This window comes from Balaenoptera acutorostrata, chromosome 2, assembly GCF_949987535.1.
Source record: "Balaenoptera acutorostrata chromosome 2, mBalAcu1.1, whole genome shotgun sequence".
In the NCBI taxonomy this organism is placed as follows: domain Eukaryota; kingdom Metazoa; phylum Chordata; class Mammalia; order Artiodactyla; family Balaenopteridae; genus Balaenoptera; species Balaenoptera acutorostrata.
The window spans coordinates 123,081,777-123,092,645 of NC_080065.1; the positions used below are offsets into that span (position 1 = coordinate 123,081,777).

The following is a 10,869-nucleotide window of genomic DNA, read 5'->3' on the forward strand; positions in this document are numbered from 1 at the left end:
TATTGAAACACTCCAAATAACCACACAAGTCTGTTCAATACACTTAACTATTTTCTTCCTCTTGGCAATAGTTTTGTCAATTGTAGGTGCCATTAATTAGAGGAAATTCAGCAACATAGAGTAAAGCAAAGTTTGAGAGTCTGTTCAGTGGGCAACAAGGAATACTGCCATGTCTTGTTGATCCCCATAAATTTTCTAAACTTTGACTAGTCTTTGCTTTTATTGTTCCCTGATCTTTCCAAAATGATCTGGCCAACCAAGCATGAAGATTTACTATACCAAGAAGAGAGCTGCAGGTAGTACCACTCTCCAGCCCATATCCCCCAGACCTTCTCTGTGTTTCCAACTGATAGTACAGTCTTCCCTCTATATCCATGGATACAGAGCCCATGGATATGGAGGGCCACCCGTACTATGCCATTTTATATAAGGAACTTGAGCATCTGTGGGGTTAGGTATCCACAGGGGGTCCTGGAACCAATCCCACGCTGATACCAAGGGACGACTGTTATCTGCATCTCTGTGCCCACCTCCCGTGAGAGTAAACACTGTTTACTACATCCACCATCTTCAATACCCACTTCTCCATAAACCAAAGCCAATGTCAGAGTCAATGGAGTCAATGTCCTGCAGTTCATCTGTGCACAAAACATTATCAATCCTGCTAGAGAAGATGCCAAGTCAGACCAGAGTCGGCTGTGATCAGGCCCCTTTGGAGACAGGAAATTTGCTGAGATGACCACCTGGGAGTCTGTCATGGAGAAGGTCCCACATCAATTCCACCAAGCTCATGTGCATAAGCAGCCCTGATGCCCTAGAAGCAGTGACAAGTCAAATGTCATTCTACTCCAGGAACACTTCATGACAATGGCTGCTGCTGAGACCCGTGCACATACACACATTGGAAAGCAAGCCCTTTCTTTCTATTGATATCAATGGTAGCCCTGTTGACATAAGGGGGAAATACAGCACTCATCATAATTTACTCCACATCTTCAAATGCTCATTTTGTCTAAACTTGTATTATTCATGGGCGCTAATGGTGTTGGCTATTAGGGATGAATAATAATTCTCCAGGGTTTTTCTGAAAATACAGTCTGAGAACCACCTGCATCAGAATCACCTGGATTGCTTATTTAAAATGCAGGTTCCTGGGTGCCACCCTTGACCTATTCGAGACTGCTCTGGACTAGGGGGCTGAGATCTGCATTTCAAACAAGCCCCACCAGTGATTTTTTCTTTCAATATTATAAAGATGTAAGCCTGAGAACTGCTGCTCTAGCACCTTTCTCTGGGCATCTTCCCTTTTGTTTTGGCCATGAAGGGTCATCAGCAACTTGGCCTGGCCTTTCTTAGAACTGAGTTAAAGTGATTCCATTTACATGGTGGGAAAGGAAGGGTAGAGCTAAAATACAAAGTGGAGTCGTTTGCTCTCTGCCTGTTTGTTTTCTCCACGCTTTATCTCTGCAAAGATTGCCTGGAACACCTGCAATAAGTTCTACTTCCCTGCTCCAATCATAGGCGCCAATGGACTTTGCATAAATTCCTGCTCACCCACCACATAATTATGCTGGGGAATGTTGATGGTGTCTTCTGTAGTGTGACGTGTCACAGATCACACAGGAAGAGTTTGCAAATTATTACAAATAATTGTATAATATGTCCTTCCTTCCTTCCCCACTGCACCAAAGAAAACTTCGTCCTAAAGGATCAAGGGAGAGGGTCTCCTGAGGGACGTATTTGCATAGAATCCTAAGGAAAGCAACCCAGTGAAGCTAATTTGGACATCAGTGTTATCCTTCCAGGACAGTCCCCAGTAATTCACATCACTAGTCTGTGAACGCACCTTACCTCCTCCCTCAAAATAAATCAACATCCTGACGTCTGTCACAAGGACACCGGAAGGACCCAGACCCAGGCGCTATGATGCCACATACTGTCGAGCCCTCCAACTGCATGCATGTCTAAACTCTGACCCTCGTGTGTGGAAATCTTGGTTTCCATCTTTAGCTTCCAAGCCTGGCGTCCAGCTGGTTCTCAGAAATGGTAGCGGGCGGAGGTGGGTGGGGAGGAGGGCAAGGAGCAGTCCATATATACCAGTCTCGTTTCTGAAACAGAAACTTCACAAATCACTCTGTCCAAGAAATTCTATGGTACCCTGATTTCTACAGAGCAGTGGGGACTGTAGGAGCGCTAAAGCCCAGGTCACTTGACCACAGAGGGAAGGAGAAACTCATGGGCCCCAGACACCAGAGGAGCAGGAAGTATTTTTTAAAGGGGGAGGCAGGGCGAGGGCTATTTACACAACAGAGATGTCTGTGCCAGGACCTAAAACCAGAAAATCTAAAAAACAAACCATAGAGAACCACAGACAGCCTTCCAGCCAGCAAGGAATAAAGACAGGCTCAAGGAAAATGGAACCAATTTCCCCAACATTTCTTCAAGACATGAGACAGAAAGCAACATCTATAGCTGCGTGTCAGCAACTCACTCATGCTCCCAGGGCCCAAGGTAAGAGAAGTGACCCTCAGAAATTGTATGAGAATCACAGGTACGCCAGTCCCTGAAAGATCACGAAAACCCCACAAAGCACGTATGATCACTCCAGTTTTACAGATGAGGAAAGTGGTGCTGTAGCCAAGACCCGAGCTTATTCATGACAAGGCTGGACGGTGAGCACAGGTTAAGAGGGGCCTCTTCACCAGGAAGTGCTTTTCACAGGCTCAGGGACTGTACCTGAATTGTGAAGGGGGTGAGCTTCTCTGTCAGGCTCACCCTGCCTCTCAACAGCACGGCCCATCTGTTGGTATCCATAATCACTGTCAATTACTAACAGAATGAAAGACACTCGTCAAAAGCCAGCATGATTTACTGGGGCCAGCCCTCTACAAAGAACACTGCCTCCTCATCCTGGAGGTGTGCAAAATCCTGGTACGGAATAGTTCACTCCTTCATTCATTCATTCACTCAAATTCAATCAAACCTTCACTGAGCAGATTTCTGTGCTGGGCTCAGTGGTAAAGGTCTGGGGACAATGAGCTCTGGACATCAGAGCTATAACTAAAAGGAGTTATAAAGTTGTAAGGTCCTCCTTAGAGATAGGGGTTAGACCAAAAAAAAAAAAAAAGATGTTTTTCAATGTGTGTGTAACCTAGAATTTCCACCTACCAAACACTATAAACGCACATGTGCCAGTAATTCTACAGGCTTTCCTCTCCCAGGGATTCATCAAGAGGTGTGCTTAAGTAATAATTCAAATCAGTAAAACGCTAACAGACCACCTACTGTGTGCAAGACATGATAAGACTCAGGCTCTTACTTCAGGAAGAATACAACTATTAAAGAAGCTAAAATATAAATACGTACAACCATAAATTGAGGAATAATGCATGAAAGTGTAATAGGAGTTGTTAATATTAATAAAAATAATAGCCTCCACTTAAGTATTAACACTTAATTGAGTATTAAGCCAGACACTTTGCTAACGGCTTCACTTATGTTAGCCAATCCACTCTCCATGCCAACCCAGGGAGGCTGACCAACACAGTGGACTCCTGTGATGTTTGCCCACAAGGCATCCATTTCCCCTTAGGAAACTACCCTTTAACCTTCCTTTAACCATGTAATCCAATGGAGTCCCCACCACCATTCTATGCCCAGGTCCCAGGCCCCGCCCCAGGACTAGGCATGTACCCAGACCCAGCCAATTAGCATATATTCTACCAACTTGGCTACAGTGATTTACTGGAGAATGGGTGCATAATACAGGTAAATCTGACAAGTCTCAATTCTGGGACTTCTGTGGCAATATGGAGACGTAAAAACTACAGTATGTTATAAACGTGTAGTTGCCATGAGTCACCACATGGAACTAATCAGCCTGAGAATACAACCAACATGGGGGAAATAAAGCCCAAAGAAAATGATAAACATACACACACAAATCCGGTGGTGCAACCCGAGCCCATGGATCCAGCCTTATCTAGATGCATAGTTTATCAGTGGAATTTTCAGTTAACACAAGTGAGTAAGTTTTCTTTTCCATTTAAGCCAGCTTGGACTAGATTTCAGTCACTTGCAGTTTGGAGTCCTCACCAATATAAAGTGATCATCCCCCACTTACTAAATGAGAAGTCAGGGATTCAGAGAGGACAAACAGCCTGAAGCTAAATTAACTGTCTAAGGTTTGTTTTTCTTGACCGGGGGTCGGGGGGGAGCACAATGATTGTGTGCACTGAGACCAGAAACCTGCAAAAGAGTCAGCCTGTCAATTGCTCAGAGTCTATTTTTTCCCCTTCATCCATCAGTTCCAAGGTGGGGACACATGAGTCGCCCGGCTATGGTCCCTTTTCTGCATCGTGAGTTTATTTCTTGTTTACCTCTACCCAGAGGGAGTACTCCTCTAGGGTCCCGGCTTTATCCAGGGGTCTATTAAACTCTTCCTTCTGGACACTGTCTTCTTTCTTAGTAGTGCCAAAAATGGTACACCCTACAATTGACAGCATCTTATATTGGAGGAAATATGACCAAAATAAATACGTGTAACCTTGGGCAAATTATTCAATCTCTTACAGGAAATCTCTTCCATTTGTAATTATCTCACCTGGGGAGATGAGACCAAGCATGAGCTTGGGTCTGAGGAATTTCCTAAGGAATATAAAGTCACCTCCCCAGAGGAAAGGTAAAATGAGCCATCCTGAAGGTGTTCAAGTTTAGATATTGAGTGTGTTTGGTTTGAAATATACTACAATGAGTAAATGAGTAAGAAATGATTTATTATAAAATATTTAACTACTAACATTACTGTGTCTCCTCAAGCGAGATAAAATAGTTGAGCTAATGTTTATGTCCCACTCTTCCGGGGTGGGGTACAGGTCCGATGATCCATTTGGGACCAGTTCTTGCTTTTGACAATAATCTCATCAGCATACAGGAGAATACTTATCCTCCTAGCAATCCAGTTCTGCTGAAGCACAGTGGAGGCACGGTTGGGAGGCCCAGGAGACTCAGGGGAACTCAGCCTGGGAGGGTCAACTGGGGCAAAAGCTCTGCCATCCTTGCCAGGCAAAAACTAGCTTCTCTCTACAAGGGCAAACTGAAGGTTAGGACAGAAAATACAAGAATGGTCTTAGGGCTATCAACTTTTAAACTGTCCCTTTATAATGATTCCTGTGAAATAATTATTTCTATCAGTGGTCGTCTAGCACAGGGGATTTAAGATAGTGGGTTCATTAAAGAAAGTCAGGATGACAAACTCATTTAATTCTCCTTGAACCTGTTTAATCAAAATGATTTTCTGCTACTCTCTATTACAAGCCGAGTTTCTGTGGTGACAGATTAATGACTGATCCACTAAGTCACATCACCTCTCTTGTCACCAACCCCACCGACTAAGCCAGCCACCATTCTGTCAACAAGCCTCACTTGCCCTTGAAACTCATTATAGCTGAGACGTTAAGATCAAATGAGCAGATCAGATGCTCACTGCCACCCCAGTTCTGCTACAGAGACCACCAAATCCCACAGCGTGTGCACGAGAAGGAAAAAGCACGTGGGCTGGTCCTGCAGTCTCATTAGAATTACAAACTCAGGTCACTCTGGAGTAAGATAAATGCCAGCCAAGGCAACACTTGAGTCTTCAGGCCTGCTAAAGGTAATTATCCCGGAGTTAAATGTCAGGGCTAGTTTCATGAGTGCAAAAGAAAGAAAATGTCATGTTTGGTGTAAGCAACAATATTATTTTAATCAAATCAGAAGCTCATTATTAGCAGAAGATAAGGCCTGATTGTGACCCCAACAATAAGCTGTGTCCAGCGCCTGGCTTCCCACTCCACTTTGTCTCAACCTAAGGCTCTTCACTGATTTCCCTCAGACATAAAGCAGCAAAGACTTGCAGTGTGATACCAGTGGAGGCTCACAGCCAAAATCCACTCTGCTCTTGATGGGCTGCAGTGCAAGAGTCTCGCAAGAGTCTAGAGTCAGACTGCCTGGGTCCGGTCCAGCTGCTCCACAGCCCAGCTCTGTGGGCAAGAGACTTCACCTCCCAGTAAATAAGAACAACAGTACTTTTCTCCTAGAATTGTTACGAATATTAAATGAGATACTGTATGTAAAGTACCTTAAACAATGCCTGGCACACTAAGTGCTGGGTAAATGTTAGGTATCATCTATTTCTGCAATGTTTTCTTTTTTTTAATTTCAACCAGCATGTATTACTTTTGTAAGAAAAAAACTTTTTAAAAAAGAAAACAGAATAAGAAAGAAATACTGACAGCGTAAGTTAAAGGATTTCATCCAGTAGACAAGTGGTTACCTGAGAGAAGAGATCGCATTTATCTAACTTGCTCACCCTTTTGGCCACTGCCTAGCACATGGCAGACAGTCAAATATTTGCTGGAATGAATGGATGTACAAATGAATGTAGGAATTAACAGAGGAAATTTCCTTATAGTAATGGTTATGCAAAGCCAAATGAGATTCAGAAAAAATCAGGAAAATGGTTGTGGCATCCTGACCCCTCAACCTCAAACCAGAGGAGTTAAAAGCACGCCAGTTGGAGCAGCTGGAGGTGGGAAATTACTGTACAACTTAAAACAAACATCTGCCTTGTTTATCTTCTCCTTCTTAATACTACATCTCTGCAAAAGTCTGGGTCTCCATCTGGCCAAAACATCCCAACTGCTAGTCTTTATAAAAGAATAATGACCAAACTAACAGGCCACCAGTACATTTAGGAGCAAACATCTGTATGTTGCTATATTCCTCCTGGCTCCATTGCCCCAGGCAACAAGCCACAGAGTAGTCGTGAAAGTTTTACTTCTGGAAAGAAGGCGACAGATTATTTGTGTATCTAGAACAACAGGACCTCTTCAAAGCATTAAGTAGGGGCTATCAGGTCATCTCTGGCAACATCACAGCACACTCAACAGGCTGGGGAACACGAAGCACACGGCCCGCCAACATTTCCATTTCAAATTTAGCCAATAACCACCGCCAATGGGTATCATCAACTCTCTAAAAGGAGCCCTTAGTTTTCAGTTTCACAAGTTCAAAAATCCCTTCTAAATATCTCTCCCCCAAATGCAAAAAAAGTGACAAGTCAGGGGAAAGGCAAGAAGTTTTCTTTCACGGTGACTTTCAAAAATTCACAAGTGTCATAACAATCTCAGGGCCCGGTCTTTCAAAGTTATCAGTGGTTTCCACAAAACTCAAAAACAACAGCAGAGAAGCTGAGCTTTGCTAACCTCAAGCAAGGCCTGGCTCAGTGAAAAACGACCAGGCTGGCTGAGCAATGACACCATTAGCTGGGGCTTTACCGACTGTCCACTGAACTACTGGCTCCTGTAGGAAGCAACTTTTAGTCCCTGGTCCCAGGGGACCGAGGCTCTGTGGTCATTCCAAGTAAAAGGCCCAACTGAAGACACTTGGACTTGGCCTAAAAGAGCATCTAGTTTGCATTTCACAACACTTTAAAGAGGTTAATGGCATTAAATTATGTCTGACCCACAGCTAGCAACAGAAGACTCCAGGAAGCATATAAAATGGTTGATGATTGAAGATATTTGTGATTTTGAAGCATTTTGGATGTTTTTAAAATAGTATGCTGGATTAAATTATCATTTTAAAAGAATATATGCTGCTAAAAATATTAGTCTAACACCTAAAATTGCTCCAGAAACAAAAAAGCTGTGCATTTGAACATAGAAGCTTTTCTCTTTCTGTTAAGCTTTGGACATTTTTACGAGGCAGAACTTCCTAATCATTCCAAGCATTACCTAGAATGTTCATTTAAAATACGGATTCCCAGCACTCATCCCAGAACTATAGAATCAGAATCTCTGAGGAGGAAGGGGTGAGTTTGGGTGCTACAATTTAACAAGCACCCCAGGTGAGAGCTTCATGATCAGCCGGGTTTGTATCAATAAAAACACTGATCCAAGAATTTAAAATGTCACCATTTGCAAGGAAGATGAGAAGTGAAGAAAAGCCCAATCTTTCAAAATTTAAATCTGAATGGGAAACAAGAATAATTCCATATTTATGATACACCAAGACTAGAAAACCTTGAACAGACACAAAAGCAGAGTAAACCATTCCATACCCAAAGACCAACAAGCACAGCCGCTTTCCATCTGACCCAGCTGCCACGCGAACCAAGGCGTGTGCAAAGGGGCCCTTGTCCTCCACACCTGGCCCAATTCTCCAGCTCCAGCCGAGTTAAGCATCTGCCCTCAACTCTATCTAAAATGTAATGGCAAAAGAAAGAAAAACGCAAGATAATTCCTACCCTATATGAGTCTGGGAATGGAAGCTTCCTTGGGGCATCTTTTGGGCATCTTGGCCATCTTTTTCAGCCGCAGGCAAAGGCAGTCAGCGCAGGGCTCCTTGGAGCGGAACCAAAAGGGGATCGAAGATGGTTAACAGACTAGATCAGGGACAGGGGGACGTGTGGCAGGGATCTCATGGTGCAGGGTGGTGGGGGGAGCAGTAAGGCCTCAAATAACTTGTTCAATGAAAGTGTTTGATAGCCTCTTTCAAGGAAAAGACCATCATCAACTAGAGGGAGAGGGAAGAGGAACAGAGAGAAGAGAGATAAGTAAGCCCCCACTCAAGGCCTAGGCTCCTGTGGAATGGAACCTGGAGAGGTGCTCTTTAGAAAGTCCTAGAAGACACCTGGGTTCATTGGATTCCTCAGGCCTTCCCTCTGCAAGGACTGGGCATGCCGGGCATGGGGCTAAGAGGAATCCAGCGTAGGAGGTGACTCGCACACATCTCCCACCTCAAGGAGCCCTGTGCCAAGAACAGGGGCTCGGCGGTATGGGTCTCTCCCAAAGGCAGGAGTTCCCGATGTTAAGTATCACCAAAGTTTTTCCTAGTCCCCTAGAAGCGCAAGGCCCCAGCCACCTGGGGCGGCCTTTGAAAGAGCTGGCAGCAGCTCCCACAGCACAGAGGGGATGCCATCTGCTGGAAAGACTGCGTCAGGTGCCTCTCGTCCGGCATCCTCTGGGGCGTACCTGGGGAGCAGCAGCCAGCCTGAGGCAGAAACGGGCAGCAGATTGCCTCTGGGTGCCCAGGAATAACTTTCTCCCCTCCTACAGCTCCCTCAGAGGAGCAATCCTCTGCCACCCAGGCTCCCCCTCACGGCGGTGGACCAACTCCACGAGCTGCCTGCTCCCTTTCCCTTCCCCTTCCCCTAAAGACGCCAAGGGTCAAAACCACCATGCTCCCACCCAACACTGTATCAGGCCTGTGGCCATGACTCTCCGAACCTCCTGGGACACCTGCCTCCCTACTCAATGAGCTGGGCTCACCCTAAACCTAACCTCTGCAGCAGGCATTCTTCTGGAACACCCCAGAGATGGTCTAAATCGCCGCTGCCTAGGGAGGTCTTCCGGGGGGCTTGGCAAAGTCAACCACCAGCGTTAGGAGAACTCGGAAGCTTAAGGAGCCTCTCCCTCCACAGCTGCTCGCTATTTACACCATGTTTAGTACAGTCACCTCCCCCAGTCCTACGAATACACACACCTGGGCCACAGGTAACAGGCGGAGAGCATCAAGCCTTCGAAGTTCTCTTTAAAGTTCCTCTCAGGCAACATGAAGCCCAGGAACCCCGAACTGACAAGCTGCCTGCGAAGGCTGCCCCAGTGCCCTCCCCACCCGCTTCAGAGGCGCCCTCCGAGAGGCTCCCCCGCCCCCCGCAGGGCCCGGCGGCGGCTGTACTCACGTCTCGAAAGCGGTTCCAGTACTTGTCGCGGTCGTACTGGGAGACTGTGCTCAGCCACTGGTCATTGTCCAGGAAATTGCCGTTGTTGGGGGCCGCGCCTCCTGCGAGCGCGTCCAGGTGCCGGCTCTCGACCTGGAGGAAGCACCACGCCGCGGCGGCCGCCGCGAGCACCACGATGGCTGGCATCTGCGGGGCAGGGGCACGCGGGGGCGGTGAGCCGGAGGCCAGAGCGGTGGCGAGCCCCGCGCCGGGCGACCTGGGCTGAGCGCCTCCGCCACCGGCCCCCGCTGTCGGCGTGGGGGGATCTCCCAGCAGGGACAGGGTCAGCCCTCGCACACCGGGGGCGGATCTACAGACCTAGGGACCCCGCTCATGAATGGGGGGCTCAGTTACAAATGAAGAGGCTGCGTCACAAATTAGGGCCCGCTATCAAACTACAGAGGACCTTGTCATCTATTCTCCGGGTGCCCCACTGGCCGCCACTCTCGGATAGGGGCTTCAGTACCCCTCCCCCAAAAACGGAGAGCCCTCGGTCCGCAAGCGGCACTCCCAGAGACGGTGCCCAGAGCCCCGGGGTAGGGAGACGGGGAACAGGGCTCCGAGCAGCAGTCCAGGCTCCGGTTGAATGGGGGGGGGGGGGGGGGTTCCTCCCCTCGCCCGCCCTGCCGCCTCGGGGAAAGAGGGGCGCGCGGAGATAGCCCCAGGCCCTGACCCGCCAGCCCCCCAGTGGCCGCGGGGAGGTCCCAACTACGCCAAGTTGGGGCGCGGGGTTCTGCGGGACACGTACCTTGGGGCCCGGCCCGGGTCCCCGCGTCCCAGTTGCTCAAGCTCCTGTGGCGCGGTCGCCGAGAAGGCTGACCGGCGGGCTCGCTCCCCTGCGCTCCTGCCACCCGCCGCCCAGCGTCCTGCCGCTTTGTGAGCCCGCAGCGCTCTGGCTCCGCTCGCTCGCAGGCTCGCTCGGGCGCGGCGTCCGCGGGCGGAGGAGCCCGAGCGCACGAGCCGAGGCCTCTGGCGACCCCTGGCGGCCGCGCGCTGCTGTGGGCGCGCCTGAAAGCCCCGCCGCCCCTGGTCCAGCTGCCGGGGATCTGGTTAGCCACATCTCAATGCAGGGATGAAATAAGCTTTCAGGCCCAAGCTGATGAGAG

At 48.1% G+C, this 10,869-nt stretch overlaps 1 protein-coding gene across 1 annotated transcript in view; it reads right to left on the reverse strand.

The window, feature by feature from the left end:
* SPOCK1 (SPARC (osteonectin), cwcv and kazal like domains proteoglycan 1) overlaps positions 1–10,669 on the reverse strand; it is a 545,125-nt gene extending 534,456 nt beyond the window's left edge. The window contains exons 1-2 of the mRNA XM_007172191.2: positions 10,512–10,669; positions 9,725–9,910 (exon numbers count right to left, since the gene is read on the reverse strand). Of these exons, the coding sequence (XP_007172253.1) occupies positions 9,725–9,910 (186 nt within the window). The 5' untranslated portion in view covers positions 10,512–10,669. The remainder of the gene's footprint in view (positions 1–9,724; positions 9,911–10,511) is intronic.
* Positions 10,670–10,869: the final 200 nt, after the last annotated feature.